Source organism: Sus scrofa, chromosome 6, assembly GCF_000003025.6.
Source record: "Sus scrofa isolate TJ Tabasco breed Duroc chromosome 6, Sscrofa11.1, whole genome shotgun sequence".
In the NCBI taxonomy this organism is placed as follows: Eukaryota; Metazoa; Chordata; class Mammalia; order Artiodactyla; family Suidae; genus Sus; species Sus scrofa.
In genome coordinates this window covers 40,490,656-40,515,768 of record NC_010448.4, presented here as the reverse complement: position 1 = coordinate 40,515,768, position 25,113 = coordinate 40,490,656, and the positions used below count along the sequence as shown (strand labels likewise).

The window sequence follows — 25,113 nt, the reverse complement described above, 5'->3', positions numbered from 1 at the left end:
GGTTTCTGCGTACATCAAATGGCTTTGGAACCGAGGTCAAACCACAAGAGAGAGGTCAGTGGTCATCAAATTCCCAGCCCAGCGAGGCGCCTCCCAGGGAGGGGGGAGAAGCGGACCCTCTGCGGGGTCCTGTGCACCCAAAGCCCAGAGGAAAACATCACTGTCTCCCCCGGGGCATGCCCTGCCTCCCAGGAAAAGCTGCAACAGGACCCCACCCTTGGAAAGCCAGTGACAAGGCCTCGAAAGCCAAGCCCACCCACCACCCTCTTCCTCCAGCCAGCACCTGGCTGGGCACCCCCAAGAGGAGTGCCGGAGCCCCATGCAGCACAGCGGGCGGCCCAGCCAAGGAGTCAGCTTGTGCTGTGCCTCTCACGTCTCCCAGACACATGGCACATGTCACACAAAAACCCCAAGGCTCACAGCAACCAAGAGGTGGGTCCCACTGGAAGCCAGGCCTGCACCATTTTCCTCTGGGGGTGGGAAAAGAAAACAGACCCGGGCATGTGAACTCTGTTCCCCGGGTGCCCCTGCGAGCACACAGCTTCCTTCAGGCCTCGGCCCACCCATCAGGTAGCTGCAGGGAGTGTTCAGACCTGCAATGTTTGGGAGGCTCTGCTGGTTTTGAAGATGTGGTGCAGAGAGAGGATCACGGCAAAGCTCCGTGCTTAGTGGGCCCCATTTCGTCAGAAGCCAAGCCGCCCAGTTCTCCATCCTGCCTCCGCAGCCCATTTTAGAGGCCCCCTATTCATGTCTCGCATCATGGTGACAAGCCCTGTGGTTGCAGGGTTGTCTCGGTAAATAACCAGGGCAGTCTCGGTGGGCTCCGTACCTCTGCACCCACGACAGACCAGGACTTAGGGTGAAAACAGGAAGCAAAATGCAATACGAGATAAATAAATGACAATAGAGCCCCAGGAAACCGGGGGCACTTCTGACAAAGAACAGCTACACCAGATCTGGCTCCGAATTCCGCCAGGAGGCCCAGCAGCGAGAAAAGCCACGTGAACCCCAGGGAGGACCTGCGTTAGCAACGTGGCTCCCAGGGGACCCCAAGCCCTGCACAGGTGCCTCGCGGCTCAGGTTCGGTCTAAGAAAAAAGCCCCAAAGCCCTGCCCAAGCCCTGCTCCCCTGCGCTCTTTCGGGAGGGTCCACGGCTTTCTGAGAAGGGCTTTCCAGATGGCGCCTGGCGGCAGCAGTGCCAAGCTCCACAGCTTAAGTAAATGTTGCCGTCGCCCTGTCCTGCCAGGAAAAGGCAAGGGGGATCCACGGGCTCCTCTCAGCTGCTGTGACGCTTGCTTCCTGGGGACAACGGAGAGCCCCCCACCACCTGCCCTGCACCCCACTGGGAGATCCCCATTTCCTCTGCATGCCAGCATGCCAGCCGCCTCCTTCCTCAGCGCCGCCAGCCAGGTCCAAGCAGGGCGGGCGGGGGAGGCGCTGTCGGATGCCGATGGAGGAGAGGGAGGTGAGGAACCCAGAAGGGCAGCGAGGAGGCCCACAGGTCGCAGATGGCAAAGGTTCCAGCCCAATCATCACGAATTTGGGATGTTTGCACAAATTCAATCTCCGGATCTCTGCAGGTGTTTCTCCACCCCTACCATCAATGCTCCAAAACAGCGCGACAGTGAGGGGAGTTTAGGCTCCCTCCTCTTCCGACCTCACAGGCTCAGGACGCTGCCAAGGGCTTCCAACCCGGGCCCTCCCAGGTCTCCCTCTGCTCTCCGTCTCACATCCCTGGTACCCCAGCCGTCTCCCCCTCCCATCCAGGGGATGCTTGAGGATCAGTAAAACAGGAGTCTTGTTGAAGCTTGTCCCTGCCTCCATCCCTCTGAGACATCAGAGCCACCTACCAGAACCTTCTCTCACAGGAGGGCAGACCTCGGCAAGGCGGAGGTGTGAAGCAGGAGACATTCCTGCTTTACCCTCTCAGGAGTGTGCTTCTTAGAAGCAGAGCACAGAGCTTCATGCCCAAGAAACATGCGCAGCCAGGTGGAGAAGGGATGTGGTGAACAGGCGGACCCCAGACGCCCCCCGAGACAGAGGCTGTCCCCACTCTGCAGGAGCGGCTGCTGGCCCTGTGGACCCATGGGGAATCTGCGCTCCCATTGGGACCTGCGCTCCCAGGTATCTGAAGGTACAGCAAGAACGTGGGTGGGTGAAAGGCGGCTCCTGGGAGCTGATGATACCCACGTTTGGCCACACCAGCAAGCAGAGGCCACACTAGGGTCATCGGCAAAGCAAACACACCCCACGCGCTGGCCAGGACCTGAGCCCGGAATCTCCCATATTCCAGTTCACAGCAATCATACAACTAAGGCATCATGCTCCATTTTGAAAACGCACTGCTTAATTCTTTGCCTCATTGTAACCTGTCCTTAGGGAATCTGTGTTTTTCCTAGTACGAGTAAATTTAGATTTCAATGGATGTTTCCATTCCTCCTATTAACATGCAGACAGAGGAAGTGGCCCTGCGGGCACCCCAGGCTCCCCAAGCTCTCAGGCCAGGAGCTCAGTGACCCTCTGAGCACTGTGACCCTCAGAGCAACGAGGGGGACACTGATGATGCGGTGCCTGTCCTGAGGTGGGCAGAGGGAGGCCATGGGGCTCGGCCAAGGCAGGACTTGCCTGTGGTAGGAGTCAATCCCTGGGACAGAAGACAGCGTCCTGGGACTCTGGGAATTCATGGGAACGGATGTAGAGGAAAAAGGCTTGGCTTCTGGGATCTCAGGTCACACATCTCTTATATCACACTCCCAATCTGAAGACTTTTAGAGCCGGTACGATTCCTCTCTTTCTGAGATGCTAAGTGACAGCGCCGTGGGCAGCCCGGCAGAAGTGGGATTTACAGCTCCACGCAAAAGGGTGAGAGAGACAGCCGGGGCCCCAGAGTGGTATTGCATGTTCCCAGGCACCAGACAAATCAAAGGGCATGGATGGTGTGATGGGAAGTTTCTAAAAAGGAGCTGCTGTCAGGCGTCCGGCCCCCAGGGCAGGAGGAAGGCGAGGTGAATCAGCATCTGAGGGCCTCTGAACCCCAGCTCCAGCAGCTCCAGCACCAGGCCCAGTGGGCAGACCACCCCCCGGGGGACCCAGCAGAAAGGTGAGAGACCAGAGCGAGCTCCCCTGGACCCCTGACCTTTGTTTGGCCCATTGGACTCTCCCCGGGAGCCAGTCCGAGTCTGGCCAGCCTGTTAGTCCAGGCGGGGGCAGCTCCCGGGACTCAAGGCCCCACCAGCATCTGCCTGGGGCACAGCTTCGGCACACACAGCCGACCCTCCGTAAATCTCCGCAAACACGGCGGCCGCCTGCACACACTTCCACGTTGGGACGGAAAGGCTGCATATGGCGCTCGGTTTTAACAGCTGAGCTTTTAAAAAAGTGCAGCTTTTCATCTCACTGAACCAGCTCCCAAATTAAAGGCTGGGGAGGGAGGGGGTGGGCGGGAAAAAAAAAAGGAAGCTGGAGTGGGCAGGCAGGGGGAGCCTTCCAGGCTAAATTTGATTTTACAGGAATGTCAGACTTTCCAAAGGTCCCTCTGGCAAATGAAATAATGTTCCCTGTTTGTCATCCCCAAGTTTACTAATTTCAAGTCACTAATTGCAGCTTTAAAGAAATGACTTGTTTTCCTTTCCTTTTTTCTGTTTTTAATAAAAATGGAGGGGTCTCTCTAGGAGGAAATCACTCACATGCCTTAGATTGGGGTAACAATTTTGAGGCAAATCTGTAAATGGGATTATTGTTTTCCAAAGTTCTGCTCAGCAAAGAGATTAGTGGCTACAATGCCCAGGGGGCGTCCCCGGCTCCTTTTAATTCCCCCGCCTGGAGGTGGAAGGTGCTGGGAGGGAGAAGCCTGATAGGGGAGTTTTCCTGGAATGGCCTGGAAACTTTTACTTTCTGTTTCCTCTGCTGATAATGACTGTCTTCGGCTCTGCAGCCAGCTCCCCTCTCCCCCTCCCAGCCCCCTGTTGCTGCATGCCATCCCCGAGCTCCAGTATAAAGTTTGGCTTTTGCAGCAGGAAGCAGCTGGGCCAAGCAACCAGCGAATGATAATGACCTCAGAAATCTGCTGTTCGCTCGGCAACAATAGGGTGCTCAGTCTACTGGAAAATTGTGTTCATCAGCTAACTCTGCTCAGTTACTAATTGACATTGCCAAATATTTTAAGAACAATTGGAATGCACAAGCAAAAAAAAAAAAAAAAAAAAAAGAAAAAGAAAAAAGAAAAAAAAGAAAAAAAAAGAGAAGATCTTAATCCTCAGACTTAAATTTTTTCTTTCTCTTTTTCTTCTTTTTTTTCCCCTTCTTTTGGGTGCCCGGATTTGTTTGCGTGGAGCAGGCAGTGGTTATCACGCATGGGGGCGGGGAGGAGGAGCCACAGGAGAAAAAGAGGTGGAAAAGAAAGAAAATCTATCATATCACTATACACCCGATGTAAATGCAAGGGAGCCCTGGATAAAGGCCTTTGATGCTGCGGTCAATGGGCCAGCAGAGGACGGGAGACCCAGCATTTCAGGAATGCGGCTCAGGCAACAAAAGAAGACCCCGCAAGGCTTCTAGGCCAGCTGATCAAATAATCCTTGTCCATCTCAAAATATCATACCAGAAGTAGCAGGGGTTAACAATATTTTCATCTTTGCGTCTCTTGCTGGCTTTCCATTGATCCACAGAACTTCGCCGACTTTATTTAATGAACAGAGGGTCAGCGCATTCAATTACCCCTTTCCCACCATCAACACTTCAATTAGCCCCTCTCCAAAATTATGGGGGAGGCAGAAGGTAACGGCCCTGCTGGATATAATGAACAGTATCGTTTCTTAGTACATTAAGTTTGAATTATTCTGAGCGGGATTTCCAAAGCAAGACCTAAAGAGACAGAACTTTGGTCGCCTTCTGACTCAGGGTAAAGCTGGCATCCGAGCATAGTCTTAGACGGGGTTTTAGGGAACGATGCAGAGATTAATGCCATCAGAGGGTTTGCACGCGAGCCAGAAATGAGGGCGCATCAAAGGCGCCGCCCCGCTTTTCTAAATGTCATAAAAGAGTCCAATGTCTAAGCTGCTGCTTTCCAACCCGAGTCCCTCTGCACCGTGCACGGAGGCAGGAATGACACCGACGGTGGGGTGAAACTAACAGTACGTCCAACCCACAGCAAGGACACAAATAAGACAAAGGGGAAAGATGGGGAAGTGATCTGTGCGACTGGTTTGGTCCGTTTTCTGTTAGAAACTATGACCCCTCAATTTGTCAAAGGTCCTAGTTTTCACAGTTGATCTTAAGCTTGGTTCTCAGCAGTTTGGAGAGCCAGAGAACAAACACATTTTCTGGTTCACTGGAATCATTTTCACATGTTCACTGATTCAAACATTCTTTTGCTCACATAACAAACAGCTGCATCCCACATTAGCCCAGCCAGTGACAGTCGCCCATCTCGGCAATAACTGTTTGATTGCAAACTTGACCCCTTCTTCGTCTCGGTCTGAGCAAGACATTTTTAAACAGCCACTCCGTTCCAATCCTCCTTTGCAGAGAATTACATCTGATAACAAAGGACGTCTCTGCCACTCATTGTAAGCCTTCTTCTGGAGATCTGTTCTAAGAGGCTCTCGGTAAAAAGGTTTTTTATGATGAATTCAGAACGACTATCATGTTAAGAGCAGCGATTTATAAAGAAGAATTCATTGGTTACGATCTGAAAAAATAGTTTCTCAGGCCCTACTGACCCAGTTTTCAACACAAAAAGAAGCGAGGGATGCAAATTAAGTTTTGCAACATTGTTCTGCAGTCTGAGAAATTTGTAAAACCGTGTTTTGCAGTTATTTCTTAATAGAGGCCTTAATAAGGACTTCTTTCTTTACTTAAGGGCTTAAAGATTCTTTTTTTTTTTTTGTCCCTCCCCTTCACCTTGCAGGTTTCTCTCTAACAGGTAATAATAAAATACCTATTGTGTCGCGATTTTTATTTAAATGCGTATTTTAATCACACTTTACACAAGTCACACTTGTTAGAAATAAGAGGGAAGACTAACCCGATTTGGTTAAGAGTCCTAATCCCAGGGAAACCTGAATGGCCCAGGCGTGCAGCTGATGTGGGCTGCTTATTCCTATGCCATCAATTTCCCTACTTAGTCAGAAAATTATGAAAGGGTCTCATTTGAATATGAAGAAAACAAAGAAGTCAACCAGAAATGAAAGAATCAGTATTCACAACGGTACGATACTTCAATGAGGGAAATAAAAGTGAGACGATAACCACAACTCAAGGGTAATTCCCATTTGAGTCCCAGGCCCAGTTGGTTCTTGTAAGCAAAATGGGCTTTTTTTTTTTTTTTTTTCAACAGAGTATTTAGAGATGGAAACAACAGAGATAGAAATAGCATGAGGCTATCACTTGGCCAGAAGGTGAGAAAAACACGGTAAACACGTCATTAATAGAGCCGAACATTTGGTGTCGGAATATTCTGCTGAGACCTTTCCATTTCAGCAGGGCTGGGAGAGGAATGAAAATCTGTCAGTGCTCATTCCACGTCACTCCAAAAACTTGGGAGAGCCAGTCTGCGCTGCTCCACTTTCTGGCCCTGAAAGGTCCCCAAAGCCCCCAAACCGTGAGATGACACTCCCCAGGAGAGGGGACCTCCTCACTACTCATGGGAGGCCGGAAATAGCCCCCCCCCCCCCGCGACAGTGGCACCAGTGGGATGCCCGGCCCTTTGCTGCCTCCAGGCACAAAAATCCATCTCAGCATCACCACCTGTCAGGCAGGGACACTGGAAAACCCTTCCCTTTCAAGTTTTGGGTGGTGGTCCCTCCAGGCAGGGTGGCCTACCCCCTCCCCTCCGTGGCACCAGAGTTTCCCTGTTAGGCTCTCCCAGAGTGTCTCACCAGAAGGGAATCGCAAACAAGGCTAGGACTCCAGGAGTAGACAGTGTGTTTCATGGGTATTTAAGCAGCGGCATTAAGTGCTATCGGAATCTCTGGAATGTGCAGTGCAGATTTATGTGTCTTAACAATTCTTCACTGGTTTGCAATAAGCCGGCAGACTCACACTTTATTTTAGCACTAATTTCGTCCTGGAAGAAGGGTCTACAGAAGCATGACAAGAACAACAAAACTCAAGTGGCATCTACTTAATAAGGGTCGCAGTGACGTGCCTCCCATCCTGAAATATTTATCAGAAGTGAGAAGGGGAAAAAAAAAAAGACAAAAGAAAAAGGGAGAAAAAAAAAAAAAACTTTTTAAAAATGACCCTCAACAGCGTGCTGCCACATCTTTAGCAGTGGGCAATGCAGTGCCTTGAGGTGCCTCAAACTGTCTTTCATTTTCTAGACTTAATGGCTGATTGCAGAAATCAATGTTGCCATTAGTAACAGGGTATTTGTTATGGCATGATTTCCTCTGTTGTTAGGCTGCAGAATGATTACAGTATTAGCGAGATGCTTTCTTTATAAAGGGCTAGAGATATAACTTTCAATTTACTATCCATTAGTAAGGGGCTTTGGAAATATGGATAGAGGCAACAAGCTTACCTGCTGTTAGGTAGTGATTTTAATTTAGCTGTCTTTGGCTAGTGGGGTTTTTTTTTTTTTTTTTTTCGTTTTTTTTTTCCCCCCCTAAACCGGGCCAGGAAGCTTCAGCATTTCACAGACATTTTGATGACAGATTTTCTGCTTTGCTATTTTAGACCCCAAAGCTGTATCGCCCGTGTAACACAGTCCAATTTAAGACATGAAGGCGCGCATCTGTGTTTCAAACCCCTGTGCTTTTCCAAACCATCGGAAGAGAATGGCGCGGTTCTTCAGTTAGAGGCACCTGACAGATGAGCCAAGCTGTACTTTTGGAAGGGGATTGGAGGCAGGCCTGGTCCAGGGAGAGGCAACGAGGGGCCCAAATAAGAGAATTACGGGCAGACGCTTAGTGGGATAGATGGTGAGGGTCTGAATTACACAGTCACGTCCATGGATGGAGCCACACAGCAGCTCCCAGGTTCCAGAGGCGATGGCGGACAAGGGCCGGGACATGGAATGCGGCTAGGCATTCGCAGGGGAGACGGTAGGCTATGCCCGCTGGCAAACGTACCAGCTGGCCATCTCTACCACGAAAGGAGGGTCAACTTAGGGGCCAGTGTCCAAGGGAAGGTCAAAGGGTTGCAAGAACAGCCTTCCCTCGAGGCAGGGCAGACAAGCAAGGTGCACATACCCCACCATGCCACCGTGACCTTGGAGCTGACTCTCAAGGGCAGCGAGGGCCCTTCCCCACCGAGGCCAACGCAGAAGCAGGCAGGGGGCGGGGAGGGCCCTTGCACCAGCTGCTGCCCCTCCCATCTCCCCTTGGCAACCTACCTGAGGAGGACGGCGAGGAGGGGTGTGGGCTGTCCTCCTGGGCACTCCCGGGCTGGGAGAGCCCACCTCCGACCCCGCTCTCCTCGGTCACATTGGAGGAGCCGGGCGTGGTGGAGCGGCTCACGGACTGGGACTCCTGGTCGCTGCCCGAGCCGCGCCGCTCGTCGGGGCCCGCGTGCAGCCCGTCCTCGTCGCCCTTGCGGTCCCGCTTGTGGACACGGGAGTGCACGACCACCTGGTGGTAGGTGCGGAACACCCGGCCACAGTCCGGGCACTCGGTGGGCTTCTCCTTCAGGCTCCCGGGACCCTGCAGGTTGTACTCGAGAGCTTGGTTCAGCCCGTGGGACAAAAAATCCCGACTGCCTTCTAAAGGGTCGAGCTTATTTGGCAGGTCCCTCTGATTGCCCACTTTAGTGCTGTGAACCAAATCAGCAGGCATTTTCTGCTTGGAGCCATCTGCTCCCACTAACACGTACTCCCGCTTCTCCTTATCAAACAGAACTCCAGCGTTTGCCAAAGTGTCTTCGTGGTTGCGCTGTAGCTGGTGCTCTTTAGACAAGAAGCCGTGTTCCATGGCCATGCCCCTGGCCATGAGCTGCCAAGCCTGGTAGCTGTTCACGGGGTCCATCTCGGCGGCTTTGGCAGCCGCCTGCAACCGCTCGATGCAGCTGGATTTCAGCGGCGGCACGAGGTTGAGGCAGCCCAGGAGGGAGTGCTTGTCGCCCTCGGGGACGCTGTGGGCCATGCTGGAGATGGGGGACAGCAGCTTCCCCACCACCTCCTTCTCCTTCATGGGCAAATCGCCTTTGCCGTAGAGCTGGCTGGGCTCGCTCAGGCTGGCTTTGTCTGCGGCCATGAAGCCGCTCTGCAGGCAGGAGAGGTACCTGGAGTACAGGTTGGCGTGGGCCTCCTGGGACATGCCGCCCATGGGCACAGGCACCTCGGGGTCGCTGGGGGACTTGTTCTTCACCGACAGCTTGTTGAGGTGGACCTTCATGTGGTTCTTCAGGAACCAGGGCTCTTTGAAGCGCCGGCCGCAGATCTGGCAGCAGTGCTCGAAGGAGTCCTTGTGCTTCCGCATGTGGCCCTTTAGGAACCACGCCTGGCTGAACACCTGCCCGCACACCTCGCAGCGGAACTCGTTGGCTGACTGCTCCCCGCCGCCGTTGGGGCCCTGGCCCTGGGCCGATTCGGCCGTGATGTGGGCCTTCTCCACGTGGCTGATGAGCTCCTCCTCCTGCGAGGCCGCGAAGTCGCACAGCGTGCACTTGTAGGGCTTGTGCAGGATGCGGATGTGGCGATCCAGCTCCTCCCGCTTCTTGAACTTGCCCTTGCAGAAGGTGCAGCGGAAGCCAGCGGCTGGGGCCACCACCTCCTCCTGCACGCTGGCCGGCTTGGGCGAGGGCACCGGGTTGGCCACGTCCGACACGCTGTGGTTGGCGGGCAGGGCCAGGTTGCAGGCGGCCAGCGGGGTCTGCTGGGCATGCGGCAGGGGCTTCAGGTCGGGCCGGGGCTGCAGCAGGCTGCTCTTCATCTGCTTGTCCCGCAGGATGGCCCTCTCCTCCAGCTCGTGCAGCAGGCGGTTCTCCTCGCGCACGCGCCCGCGCCCCTTCCCCAGGTTGCCCAGCTTGTGGGTCCGCAGGTGAATCTTGAGGTTCCCCTTTTGTGCCGCCCGGTGGTCGCAGTACGGGCACTTGAAGGGCTTCTCGCCGGTGTGAGTGCGCATGTGCAGGGAGAGGATGCTGTTGAAGCGGAAACGCTTGCCGCACAGTGGGCACGGGTACTTGCGGTTTTTGCGGGCGTCGTCCTCGATGTCGCTCATCTGGGACATGATGCCCAGGTTCTGCCCGTTGAGGAATTGCTGCAGGTCCACCCTCCCGTTGAGGCTGGTGTCCACGTCCCGTCCCAGCTGGTTGGCCAGGAGCGCCATCTGACTGCCCATGGGCTGGCCGCTCATGGGCACATGGGCCTTCTCGTCGAGGGGCGCGGGGGTCTTCTCCTCAGAGTTGGGCCGCGGATGGAGCTCAGGAAAGGCATGGCTGAGCTGGGAGGTGATTTGGTGCAACTTCTGACTCATGGCATACTGGCCGTTGAGGACGGGGCCGCTCAGATGGGGCTCAGCTTCCGGCGCCGCCGAGGACACTCCAAGGCACAGACTGGCTTCTTCCATTCCTGAAAATAAAGAGAGAGTTCAGATCGATGCCAGGTACCGACCGCGGCGCGCAGTGAATCAACAGCATCAGCTGGGGGGAATTTGCATTTCATGCCTTACCTACACATAATAATGCTAAGGAATTATAGTCAAAAACAATAATAAAAAAATGAATTATTAAATGCCAATTATGCAATATGGCATTGCTCCTCCAATTTGTTTTGGCGATAGATCGTCTTCCTTGTATTTTCTATTTACAGACGGCAATTATTCATTCACATTTAAATTATTAATGTTTTACCACTTTCAACACCTCATAACAAATCAAGGGTCTACGTGTTAAACTTTTCCTCCTCTCCCCCCATGGAGCACCTGCACCTGTTGGTTCAGTTCAAAGTTTGCCACAGAGCAGAGAGTGGCCTTTCAAACGGCAAGACCAAACAGACTCACTTGGAACTTGTGTTTCTGGTTACTATATTCGATACATTTGCCAGTCTGAAATGAAAGAGATTATTTTATGATTTGGCAAAAAAAAAAAAAAAAAAAAAACTAACCCAATGGCACGATATTTACTGGTACATAATAAAACAAGATAATGTTTTGGGAAAAAATAAAGTAAAGGACAGGCTTTAGAACAATAAAAGGGATTTTGCTTTAGTCAACAAAAAGTGCAGTAATATCTCATTAAGCTGATTAGTATGCTGCTTAGAAACAGTACTAGGTGCTGTAACACATGATTATAATCATAAAAATCCTTCAGTGTTTGCAAGGAAGCATTAACGAGGTATATTAAATTTTAAGGAGACTGCGAGTAGCGGCTTTGCAAACCTCAGAGATTAAGATTTAACCCTTATGTTACGAAACGCTGTTATTTGGTCCTTTGGAAACTGTGCCCATCAAAAGAAGAATAAATTATCTCATGATGGAATCTAAGTGGATTGTTGAGACTGTTCGAATTTGGGTAGGGGCTAGAGACTTCCACCACAGAGCAGGCTCTCCTATCCTTCAACTGGCACCATATCTGTGGCAGAGACTTTGATTGGGCTTAAAGAGATCTTTTATAGAACCAGATAAAAACCAATTAAAATCCAGGGACGATGCCATAGGAAGTCTCCACCAAGTTTGAGTGTTTTTAATAACTTTCCCAATATACAGTAATGAGTACAAATGGTACCTGCAGTATGTGTTTTGCAGAAAATTAGAACTCAAAGCTGTTTGTTAAACACTAACACTCAAAGCTGGTTTGCATAATTGTCTTTAATAGTCCTCTCTGCCCCTCTCCAGCCTGTGCAGAACAGCTAATACCAGCCCGTTCCGGGGTGGGGCAGAGGGAATGGCCCCCTCCATATCAGAGCATGTGGGGAGCTCAACTTTGGAAGGCCATGAGTCCGTGCCTGGAGTCCTTCTAGTTCCAGATCGGTCTTCCCCTTGAAGGAGTCCAAATTCGTTTCCTGCCACTGAAAGTTATTGCACATCTATCCCCTTTGTATCCCAGTGTTTAGATGTGTTGGCCAGCCAGGTGGTCCAGAAGTACCGCTTAACCCCAGCCAGGACGGGTTCCTGGGCCAAGCAATTCCCCAGGGGGACCAGTGGGGACAGAGCTCAACGGTAGAGGAAACACATTCAGCTCCAGTGGGGTCTGCTGCCTACTGGGCTTCCTGCCAGGCAGACTGTACAGGGATGGAGGGTCTCCAAGGGGAGACCTGACTTCCTTGGCAAGAGGACAGAGGCTGTGAGTCCATCTTGCAAAAGAGGAGAAAAAAAAAAAAAGACATGCTGTTTATTTCCAGGAGGGAGAGAAACTGCAACCGTGGTGCAGGGCTAACTGTCCATGAAAACTACACACATACACACACACTCACACACACATAGAGGCCTGGGGTCACTTGCAGTAAAAGAATGTTTCCAATTTCCATCTTTAATTTTTGTCTCTGGTGACAGCCTACCCTCCCATTAAACAAACAAACAACAACAACAAAAAACCAGACAAGAGGGGGGAAAAAAAAGCTCATTTTGGAGCCTGGTCAGAAAGGAGTCATTTCTCATGGAGAGTCTTGCATTCATTCAACAAACCTGCTGAGTTCCCGCTGTGTGCTAGGCCCTGAAGGACAAGTGTGGCCAGCCCCAGCACTCATGGCTCCCACTGACCAGCAGGGAAGAGCAGGCCCAGTGTGAGAAGTTGCAGGAGCAGGACTAGTGCTTGAAAGGGCCCTGTCCAGAGCCATTTCTCCACCTTCAAGCCCCATCCAAGCTGCACTGGCTCCTCTCTTGAGCACACACAGATCATGACCTGAAGCCACGTGGGAGTGTTCAGAATCCCACCCAACAGCTCTTGGGGAAGTTTGGAAAGTCCAAAGCCAACACGGATGGCCCACTTCCAAAGGCTGCCCAGTTGGCCAGCTCAGAAGACATGAATCCAGGAAGACGGGCTATTTTCAGGTTACTGCTGCTGAGCTGACGCCAATTCAGCAGGAGGGAGAGGAGGCTGAACATGCAATGCAGCTAGACTGCGAATCAGGTTGGATGAACAGCCTCAGGTTGAAGACCCCCGCCCTCCCCCATTCGTGCTGCTCAAGCAACGGCTCAACTTGCCAACTAACAAACTCGGGGAGTTTTCTAGTTAGGTTTGTACATGGAATGGTTGTGTTATGCTCAAAAAAAATTTTTTTTCAGCGTCAACAAAGCTTTTGTATACCCCTCTTTCAGCAACTGGTCTTCGAGTACCGTTGCTAATCATAGAACGTTCGAGAAGATGCAAAGGCACAGGTGACCCCGACTCCTCATGCAGATCTCAGCTCACATATCCCCTTCTCTCCAAAGCCCTCCATGTCCACCACCTCACAGAAAACTGCATCCCCACAGCCTCTCTCCCCCATCATCTTCCTTCCTTCTCCATGGCACTTACCCCCGGGAAAGGTTTCTTTCTTTTTCACTCTTTTTTTTTTTTTTTGTCTTTTTGCCATTTTTTGGGCCGCTCCCGCGGCATATGGAGGTTCCCAGGCTAGGGGTCCAATCAGAGCTGTAGCCACCGGCCTACATCCCAGCCACAGCAACACGGGATCTGCAACTTACACCACAGCTCACGGCAACGCCAGATCCTTAACCCACTGAGCAAGGCCAGGGATCAAACCCGCAACCTCATGGTTCCTAGTTGGGTTCGTTAACCACTGCACCACGACGACGGGAACTCCAAAAGGTTTCTTTTTGACCTTTTTACAGATGTGCTTCTCTTCCATGAGGGCAGGGTCTTGTCTGCCTTGGTCACTGATGAAGCCTCAGGGCCTAGAGCTGGCTCACCGTAGGCTCAGAACACCCTAACTGAATGGATAAATAAGTGAAGAGACCCTGTCAATACAGCCCATACAAGAAGGCTGGCCTGTCCTAGAACCACTTTCATCCCAACTTTGTGGGACTCAAATTCAGCTTCTGCACAAGTCCTTGACCATCCACTCGTCAGAATCTGTCAGAGTCAGAAGGGTCTTGGGCTCCCACTCAGAACCTGGGGGTCCAGAAAAGGCCAAGGGAGAGCCTCGCCCCCCCAGCAGCTCTTGCACGATATGGACCCATGGTGGCCCATCCAAGGCTTGGACCACGACTGATGGCCCAGCAGCCGGCACTGGGGGACAGAGAGCAATCAACCCCTTCAGAACTTCACCCATCCTGGGACCCATGGGAGAACCCAGAATTTCAGCAGAGCCAGCAGCTCACCAGGAGATGTTCTGAGGATTACTGCCCTCAGCCCCTCGAAAGAGCCCCAGCAAAGCTTGTGCGGAGCCCCACGGCGAGGTAGGGCTGCCCCAGGCGATCTCTCACATGCTTCCTGAGACCTGACACCCTGCGACTCCACGAGCAGGTGCAGGCCTGCCATGGGTCAGCCATAACCTGTGCCAGCTGCGAGGCTCAGAGCAAGAAAGGGGAGTGTGAGTTCTTGGAAAGAGCAAGAGGTAATTGGTGTGCTGTCCCCGGGCCAAAGCAGCCGAGGCAGGACGAGCTGGCCCCAGGCCCGGCCTGGGACTCGCAAAACCTGGGTCGGCCCCAATTTTTCCAGCCTTGACACTTCACCCATCCGGAATTCATTTACCCCGTATCTCAGCCATTCTGTAAATACTTGCCCGGCCTTCTATGTCGCTGCCCTCAAGGGCCTCTGAGTCCAGGGGGCCAGGGCAGGCAAGGCCACCAATAACACAGAAGCAATGAAAAGGCCCCAAAGGGGCTGAATCCAAAGTTTAGAGAGAGAAGAAATCATCACAGCTGCAGCATGCAGCATAGAGGGTGTGTGTGTGTGTGTGTGTGTGTGTGTGTGTGTGTGTGTGTGAGTGTGAGTGTTGGGGGAAGGGTAGCGGTTCCCCAAGTGGAATTCCTTACAGGGTGTTCCTGGGAATATTAAGGGATCACTTATCCTAAGGTTAAAGCATTGGATCCAACTGCAGCCGGAAGAGCTCACGGGGCTGGGAGGCAAGGCTGCCTGCGGGGCTTGTCATTCTGCTGAAAAGACGCTTTTCCTCCATTTCCCCCCAGCCTCAGGGGGCAAGCACAGGGAGAACACCTCCCCTTGGGAACCCTGCTCCCTCTTCCCAGGTCTGCAGTGAATGTGTGTCCTTGGCAGGGCCTCCTGCCGCAAGACATGCCCCTGTCCTGACAAAGGGGGCAGACACTGCAGGAGCAGCAGCACTGCCCCTACATGGCCACTGACATCTGCAAGCCCTTTATCCTACGTATCTCCCCCACCCCCACCCCACCCCACCCCCGCCTTCACTTCCAGACCCAGCTCTCGAGCTGTTACCCTGTGTTCCAGCAGGTATAGGGACCCACATTACGAAGCCAGGAGAGGAGTTCCCGTTGTGGCTCAGCGGGTTCAGAACCCAGTTAGCATCCCTGAGGATGCAGGTTTGATCCCTGGCCTTGCTCAGTGGGTGAAGGATCCGGCATTGTCACAAGCTGCAGCATAGGTCACAAATGCAGCTCAGAGCCAGCATTGCTGTGGCTGTGGCTATGGTTGTGGCCGGCAGCTACAGCTTCAATTCAACCCTGAGCCTGGAACTTTCATAGGCCACAGGTGCAGCCATACCAAAAAAAAAAAAAAAAAAAATGCCCAGAGCCAGCACAGGGTGGGCCGTGATCCTGGCCTTAAGGTCACTGGGCACCTGGGACCTTCTGGGGAGCCTAGAAAATAACTCATCCAACCCTCTCACCCAGGTGGGAAAACCCTTAGCACACGTAAAAGCAAATAAACAAAGGACTCACCACCTACAAGAGCTCACCGAGCCTTCAGCTCGTGGCCCCAGCCCAAAACACAGCAGGAAGATCAATAAATCCCGGCCAGGGAGTTTCTGCTGTGGTGCAGTGGAAATGAGTCCCACTGGTATCCCTGAGGATGCAGATTCAATCCCTGGCCTCTCTCAGTGGGTTAAGGATCTGGCGTTGCTGTGAGCTGTGATGCAGGTCACAGATACGGCTGGGACCCCACGTTGCTGTGGCTGTGGCATAGGCTGGCCACTGTAGCTCCTATTTGACCCCTAGCCTGGGAATTTCTATACAACACGGGCACGGCCACCCCCCGCCACCAAAAAAAATTCCTGGCTGACTGATGGAAGGAACCAATGCAGAGAGGCAGCCAGACATCCTCCCCCAGGTTGGATAGAGGCCACTGGGAACTGCCATCCTTCCAACAAGGACACACCACACATTCCACCCCCCAGTCCTGATCTTTCCTGAGCCTGAGATCCTGGTGGGGCAGTGGGGCCCTGGATCCGACTGTCCATATGGAGGGAGAACCAGGCTCGGGCCTGAGTCCTGGTGGCCAGGCTCACCACGCTGTGGAAGTGCCAGGCCCACCTCTGAACACAGGTAGAGGCCCCAGCTGGAAGCTTCCGAAGGCTAGAGGGTTTCTTCTTGAGCTGTGCAATTTCACATTTCGTGGCAAGGGTATTCTCAGCCTATGAAAGCCACCATTGGATGCGCAGATTATCAAAATACATTCTGTCTCATCACCCCATCATTGCAGGTACAGTGAGCCATTCAGCCGCCTTTGATGGAGCTAATGGTTATTTTGATTTTGCATTTCTGCCTTCAAGACGATTTCCTGTGATATCAATGACAAAAGTTTTCACTTAACTCTTCCCATAGAGAACCTAATTGTATCTTTCACTCAAAATGAAATTTAAAACTATCAGGACACCAGAAATGCCAGCTGCTACAAGTCTAAATAAATGTTACACAAAAACACAGTTTCCTTTTGCTAGCACAGGAAAAAAAAAAAGTAATCTTATGAATAGCCCCCAAAACATAGATCTTGCCAGTAAGTTGCATGAAGGAGTTTTATCCTCATACCATAAAAAAAAAAGAAGAGTTGGGAAATAAAATGACTTTCAAAATAACCATTTCAACGGGGTTTTTAAAACTCAAATATTGTGTCTAGCCAAGCACAACTAAATAGTCCTTTTTTTATCAACGGGGTAAAGTTGCTGCCTTGGAAACCTTGCAGGAGCCCCCAGTGTTACCGGTCACTGAATGGGACACAGATTCACGGCAAAGGATGCACACACGCTTGTGGGTTCTACCCCAAATCATGTCCCAGTGTGCAGTTTGGGCAGTAAGTGGACCTGCTTCCTGAGGCTGCAAATGACCCTTGACCCTTTCCCCGCCCCCCACCCAGCTTTCTCACACTTAGGGTAAGCAGTAATTAAGACCAACCTCACCGAGACTACAATGGCTTCTTATTAAAGACCATTTTTCCAATTGTGGTAGCTCGAACTGTTTAACCAAGGTTGTTATAAGCATAATACACTCCTGTGCTGAAATACAGAACACCAGACTACTGAACCTTTTCAGGGTCATTAAACAGCTGTAAACATTATTACAAAAATAAACCAGAGATTTCATGCTTACATTTTGGCCTAGAGCTTGCTATGCTGAGCAAGTACATTTTTTCATCTCTTACAATCAACGCTGGTGACATTTGGGCATCCAAACAAATTACATCACAAACGTTACTGAGGTGGGCAGGATACTGAGTGGTTTATTTGCCAGATGATTAATAGATAAACAGGAGGGGAGCACGGGTGACCTGTTCCGGTTTGACTGATGTGTAGACAATGCTAGGAGACAGGGCCAGAAACAGTTAAATCCTTGCTGAATTTATTAATGAAAAGATGATATTCAAATAGGGCTGCAGAGGGTGGCGATTGTGCAGCCAGGAAAGTCAGGTTGGAAGGTACGGGTCGAACTTCCCCGTCTCCCTTTGAAGATGGAACGTTGGCCAAAAAGCCAGGGGTTTCGCTGCCTTTGATGGGAAATGGGGTTCAGCTGGGCCGGCTTCAACCGGGGCCCCACAGAAAACCAGGCAGCTTCCTGAGTGGTGGGACAAGGGTTGGAGGACTTAGAAGAAGAAAGAGGGGGTGCTCCCTTTGTGGCTCAGCGGTTAACGAACCCCACTAGTATCCACAAGGATGTGGGTTCAATCCCTGGCCTCACTCAGTGGGTTCAGGATCCAGCATGGCTGTGAGCTGTGGTGTAGGTCGCAGACACGGCTGGGATCCAGTGCTGCTGTGGCTGTGGTGTAGGCCAGCAGCTGTGGCTCTGATTCGACCCCTAGCCTGGGAACCTCCATATGCCTCAAGGGAGGCCCTAAAAAGAAAAAAGAAAAGAAAAGAAAGAGGAGTCAAAAATGTCTTGTCTTTGAAGACTTTGGATGATTTCAGAATTGTCAAGGGCAAACAGGTCCCTCTAGCGTGTTGGCTTTCGGAGTCTAGGTTAAAACTGGAGCCCAGAACTGGAGGCTGATCATGAGCCCATCAGAGAGGAAAGGAAAATACCCACAGAGAATTCTCCTGGTCATCTTGGGAGAATAGAGCAGACCTCTCTGGTCTGAGTTCCTGGCTCACCGCCTACCTACATCACACAAAGCCAGGCAGCAGATGCTGGAGATCGAATTAGAACCATCTCACAGGGGGCAGTGATGAAGGCTACGGGCTTGTCAAGCAGCAGGATCTCTCAAGAAAAACTAAAAACCTGCAAAGAGCAATAACTGTCACCCCCATCATCTCCACTGCAGCCACCACCCTCATCGTCCCCGCCGACGTTAGCAACAGACCTCCTGTCCTTACCCCCTTCCTCATACTCAGCATCTTTCTCTTTTTTGTTTGTTTGTTTGTTTTTTTAGGGCTGCACCCGAGGCTTATGGAGGTTCCCAGGCTAGGGGTCCAATCAGAGCTACAGCTGCCAGTCTACACCACTGCCACAGCCACGCGGGATTCGAGCCACGTCTTCGACCTACACCACAGCTCCCGGCAACGCTGGATCCTTATCCCATTGAGCGAGGCCGGGGATCAAACCTGCGTCCTCACGGATACTAGTTGGGTTCATTACAGCTGAGCCACAATGGGAACTCCCATATTCCCCTTTTTTATGGCCATGTGGTGTGCCCAGCACCCTGCTGGGTACTTTTGCAACCATGATCTCATTTCACCTCACGCGCCTTTGGATGGAAGTTACCTCACCAGCCTCCCACTAAAAATGAGGAAACTGGGCCTCCAAAAATGTAAGCCCCCAAGGTGGCATGGTGGGGACACCTGACGCCAGGGCCCAAGCCGGACACCCTAACGGGCAGGGGTGAGGCGGGTAGGCTGCCTCCAGATGTCCACACCACATTCAGTCTTGCTGGGCTGGATGCTGACAGGTGCCAGCTCCTTCATTCAAGACATGAGGAGTTCCCGTCATGGTGCAGTGGAAACGAATCCGACTAGGAACCATGAGGTTGAGGGTTCGATCCCTGGCCTTGCGCAGTGGGTTAAGGATCTGGCATTGCTGCGAGTTGTGGTGTAGGCCGCCGGCTACAGCTCTGATTCATCCCCTAGCCTGGGACCCTCCTTATGCCGCAGGTGTGGCCCTAAAAGAACAAAAGACCAAAAAGAAAAAAAAGAAAGAAATGTGTGGAATGAAAGGCAGCCTCAGCTCCCGGGACAGCTCAAAGGAAGCCAAGGAGCCAGAGCTCTCACAACCCCGTGTGCCCACAAGTGGGAACAGGCAGTACATTCTAGAGCAAGCGTGTCAGGGGGCTGGCATGGGCGGGGGAGGGGATGCAGAAAGTGCCGCAAGTCTCTCAATCACTGGTTGGGGAGAGGGTCCCACAAACATTTATTTATATTTTCTTGTTTGTGCAACATCCATCAGGGCAGATGTATTATCCCACCTGCTCCTGTCCTGTGTCAGGTGGGTTAGTCTCCCAACCAGTAAGGGGAGCGAGGGGACAGGTGGGGCTGGAAGTACCACTCACGTGCATCCTTTTGCTGGTCTTCCACTGACATCTGCGTGGCCTTAGGCACCTGCCCGAGCCTCAGTTTATTTGCTTCTAAAGTGGACTGATACTAACTGTCCCACATATTTCATAGGGTTTTGGGACAGCAAATGGGCTTGTAGGAGAGAAAAGGTGGCATTTAAATTAAAGAAGACTGTGTCTGTGCAAAAGCCTTTCTCAGGTGCAGCCCCTGGCAGCCTTCTAGATCCAGAAAGGGCCCTCATCTGGGGGTGGCATAAAGGCTGAAAGAGGAAGGGCATAACCAAGGCACATAAAAGTCCCAGCTATCCCACTCTTGGGCATATATCCAGACAAAACTTTCCTTAAAAAAGACACATGCACCTGTATGGTCATTGCAGCTCTATTCACAATAGCCAAGACTTGGAAACAACCCACATGTCCATCGACAGACGATTAGATTAGGACGATGTGGCATATATACACAATGGAATCCTCCTCAGCCAGAAAAAAGAATGAAATAATGCCATTTGCCGCAACATGGATGCAACCAGTGACCCTCATATGGAATGAAGTAAGTCAGAAAGAGAAAGACAAACACCATATGATATCACTCATATCGGGAATCTAATATACGGCACAAATGAACCTTTCCACAGAAAAAAAATCATGGACTTGGAGAAGGGACTCGCAGTTGCCAAGGCAGAGGAGGAGGGAGTGGGGTGGTTGGGGAGCTTGGGGTTAATAGATACAAACTATTGCCTTTGGAATGGATTAGCCATGAGATCCTGCTGTGTAGCCCTGGGAACTATGCCTGGTCGCTTAGGATGGAGCATGATGATGGGAGAAAAAAGAATGTATACATGTATGTGTAACTGGGTCACCATGCTGTGCAGTAGAAAAAAAATTGTATTGGGGAAATAACAATTACAAAAATAATAATAACTAATGTGAAAAAAAAAAAAGTAAATGGGTTCCTAGTGACATTATTGGGATGTGAATTCACCAGAAGGTTGTTATGGAAGAAAATAGACACCTTTATTTTGTAAAAAAACGAAACAAACAAACAAACAAAAAAAAACACTCATTCAATGAGGTGCACTGATTTTAACATGAAATACCATGATTTAATGTGTGCAAACCTGGAATATGTGTATATTGGAAATAAGGAACTGAAGGGGGAAAAAAAAGAACCTCATTCATTGCCAACTTTCTCGGTCTAACTGGAAAGTGGGCCTCACATCATCCAAAAACACTTTTTCATGTCTGCATCTGGCAAGAAGTGGAGCCAATCTAGAGATATGCAAGCAAGACCAGGTCCTTGCCTTTGAAAGCTGACTCGGGAAGGGACGGAGAAAGACCCAGGAAAACCACAGACCAGGGGCCAGTGCTGACACAGAGGACCCTGCAAGGTGAGCTGAGGCTGGGTGTGATGGGGAAGGGGTGCAGGAGACAGAAGGGAAGGAGGACCAGTGAGGATGATGTCTGGGAACCGCCCTGAATGAGGCAGAGAAGAGGAGGAAGGGTGTGTAACACAGAGGGATCAGCATGTGCAAAATCGGGACTCGGCATAGAATGTTCCAGAAAAGGGAGTCCCCGTTGTGGCACAGCAGTAACAAACTCGACTAGCATCGATGAGGTTTGATCCCTGGCCTTGCTCAGTGGGTTAAGGATCCAGCGTTGCTGTGGGCTGTGGTGTAGATCACAGATGCGGCTCGGATCTGGTGTCGCTGGGGCTGGGGTGTAGGCTGGCGCTACAGCTCCAATCCGACTCCTAGCCTGGGAACCTCCATATGCTGCAGGTGAAACCATTGAAAAAAAAAAAAAAATGGTCCAAGGAAGACACAGGACATGGGCAGGGGTAGACGTGAATGTTAATCCCTGCAGCATGGAGTTTATATTTGGGCAAAACGGGGCCTCAAGAAGCCCTCACTGGAGTTGTCACATAACACATGCCCGTGGTACTGCTGTGACACAGGAGCAGTTTTCCGCAGAAGGTGCATCAGAGGAGATGGAGGAAAACCAAAGACCAAAATAGACTCCTGGGCCACAAACCAAACACACGAGGGCCAAGGTTCTCATCATGGTGAGGGATTCCCTGTGCAGGAGACAGAAGGGGCACTTAGAATTTGCAAGAAGGCACTGGTTCCCACTCTTCCTCTTTGTAACAGCAAAAAAAAAAAAAAAAAAAAAAATTGAAAGAGAGCCCACTCTATGCATCTGGCAGCCCACCCCAGCCCCTCCAAAGGTGCAGTCCAAAGGTACCCTCCATGCTCCATCCTAGTGTCACCTGCTCCAGGAAGTCTTCCTGGATTTGCCCAAGGTGGGAGGCCATCACTCAGTCCCCAGAGCTCCCATGCCGTTTCTCTGGAACTGTTAAGACAGTGTTAAGATGGTGCCTCATTCCACGGCTCTCAGAGGTCACATTTCTTCCTCTCCTCTGCTGGGGCTTGATGAGATCAGGTGTCTTATCAGCCCCAAGCCTGTAGCTCCTGGAGGACCCCATCCTACCAAAGGCCATCCTCTGAGCTTCTGATGATCACAGCACAGGAGAGGGAGGGGACCCGGAGCATCACAAAAATGGACCACGTTTTGTGAGCCATTGCCCTGGCCCCTCCCCCTAGCGCCCAGACTATCTAGTGGAGCTTCCATTTCTCCCCAAATGGGAGGCTCTGAGAAGAAAATCATCCCCTATTTTGTTGTAATTGATGTATCTGAACTGTGTCCACCTGATTAGGGAAAGCAACAAAAACTATATATATATATACACACATATATATAAACTATATATATATACACATATATACTATATATATAAACTATATATATACACACATATACTATATATATATAAACTATATATATACACACATGTATACTATATATATAAACTATATATATATACACACATATTTAAGCTTTTAATGAATACCCTACCTTTAAAATGATACCGCAAAACTGAGAAAGATTCCAGCAGTTGTCATGCAGTGCATTGATTAGTTCTCTCGCGCTGGCTTTCTCTCTCCCTTTTTAAACAGACTTGGTCATGACAGGAAGTTAGATATTTAATCCCCTATTAACCCGCCTCGGCTCCCTGTTCAGCCTCCGCACACAGCCGCTGCCCTAGAACAAAACAGGGGTCCTCGACACAGAGGGGTTCCCCATAGCCCCTCCAGCTACCCCTCACCACCCTTTCACCCCTGATTAAAGCCATTTCGGTCTGAGCCCTCCTGGACTATGATATCGTGTCAAACAGTTTATTTTCCTTTCACAGAAGCCTCAGATGTGATTCGGTACAAAACTAAATAAAATGTAGAATGCCCATATGCAAGAGTGATCAAAGAGGGGCTGATGGTGAAATATTCAGAGAAGCCGGCCCAGGGAGATTCGTTCACAGGGGCACCTGTCGGAGACTTAAGCTCAGATACACATCATCTCATAAGCACACACAATCATTACTGAGCAAAATCCCAGGCGCCCCAGTGGGGCTTCTGCTGCCGGCAACAGATGGGGCCTGGCCGGAGGCAGGCCCGGGCCTCGCTCCTCTACGGGCCTTGGAATCCCTGGTTCAGCATCTCCAGCTTCTGTGCAGGTCACCAGGCTGGTCTGACCTGGCCTCGGCCACCCCAGACTCCTGGGAGAGGAGACAAGGCCGGCCCCTGAGCTTGGGACCAATGGGGCAGGAACATCTGCTGGCAGGGCCGGGCTGCCGTGCCAGCCATGGGTGTCACTGTCACGTGCAGATAGACTCCAGGGACGGAGATGCACTTCCAACAGTTCGCATGTGTTGGAGGAGGGAGCGGCCTCTGCCAGCTCTTGTTCAAATCTGTCAGCATCGGGAGAGAGAACCCCTTTCTCGGGGGCGGGGGGGCAGATGAGGGGACCTGCTGCCCTTTTGTGCATCTCAGCCCCTCTGGCACACTCTCCCTACAACCTCCACTTGTCCCCTGTGTCCTGTCTGCTGTTGGTAGATTAGATGCCACCTCACCCAGGAGGTCCTCCTTGATGTGCCAGATCCAGGGCGGAAGTCCTCCTGTCTGACCCCATCCCCTCCCGGCTGACCCCATTCCCTTCACCGTGGCTTTCACACTGAGTTGGCTCTGTCTGTATACTTGTCCAGAAGCTCCACAAAGACCATGACCACTGGCTTCCCTGGGGTGCCCCCAGCATGGGCACAGAGCCAGGCACAGAGGATGTACTCAACAAATACTTGCCAAATGAATAAATGATTGAATTAGGAAATGAATGAATGAATGAACGAACAGACCAAGCAACAGATGCTGCAGGCCTGGTCCACAGCATCTCTCCTTGGGGAGAGAAGGGGACTGGGGGAGACAGAGACACCCCAGGCCACTCTCCCTATTCCTCAGGGCCCAAGCCAAGTGCGAGTTGGCTCCATGCAGCCTTATCTCAAATGCCACCATCTACCCACCACCCTTTATACCCCCAGGAAGAGCTAATCCCACTCCACTTCATGGTGGATTACCTGGGTCCCTGTCTCATGCCTCGCCACCCTGTCCGAGACCTCTGGGAACCCATATCTGACCCAAACCTAAGGCTTTGCACATGACATGTACCTACAGATTGTGGCTGAATGGACACTCCAAGCCCCTCAATCTGCCCTTTATAAAGCCACTTTCCTTTTTTTTTTTCCCCCTTTTTACAGCCACACCTGTAGCATACAGAAGCTCCCCAGCTAGGGGTTGAATCAGAGCTGCAGCTGCCAGCCACAGCAATGCCGGAACCAAGCCACATCTGTGACCTCTGCAGCAGCTTGCTGCAATGCCAGATCCTTAACCCACTGAGAGAGGCCAGGGACTGAACCTGCATCCTCACAGACACTATCTGGTTCTTAACCTGCTGAGCCACAACGGGAACTCCAACCCACATTCCTTTTGACTGCTCTGCCTCTTTTAGTATCCTCACATCTGCTCATGCAAACATTCATTCATTCATTTCCCAGCTACCCACTGTATGCCAGGTACTGTGAAGGGCTCTGCAAAGACTCAGACGTCTCATCATCCAAAGGGCAGACACACCAGAAATATCAGCTACAGAGACTGATAACATCTGAGTACCTTTCACTCGCCAGCTCGCCAAAGGGTCAGGAGATTGGGAGGCTTCTGAGGGCAATGCTCACAGCTCGTTCTTCCTTTTCTTTTCTTTTCTTTTCTTTTTTTTTTTTTTTTTTTTTTTTAGGGCTGCACCTGCAGCGTATGGAAGTTCCCAGCCTGGGGGTCGAATCAGAGCTGCAGCTGCCGGCCTATACCCCAGCCACAGCAGCACAGCGTCCAAGCCACATCTGCAACCTACACCACAGCTCATGGCAATGCCAGATCCTTAACCCACTGAGTGAGGCCAGAGATCAAACCC

General features: G+C 51.4%; 1 protein-coding gene across 5 annotated transcripts in view; it reads right to left on the bottom strand.

Moving 5' to 3' along the window:
• ZNF536 (zinc finger protein 536) overlaps positions 1-25,113 on the bottom strand; it is a 482,257-nt gene that overhangs the window by 257,848 nt on the left and 199,296 nt on the right. For all 5 annotated transcript variants that reach the window (XM_021094256.1, XM_021094254.1, XM_021094258.1 and 2 more), the window contains exon 3: positions 8,336-10,507. In XM_021094256.1, coding sequence (XP_020949915.1) covers positions 8,336-10,505 — 2,170 coding nt within the window. In that variant the 5' untranslated portion in view covers positions 10,506-10,507. The remainder of the gene's footprint in view (positions 1-8,335; positions 10,508-25,113) is intronic.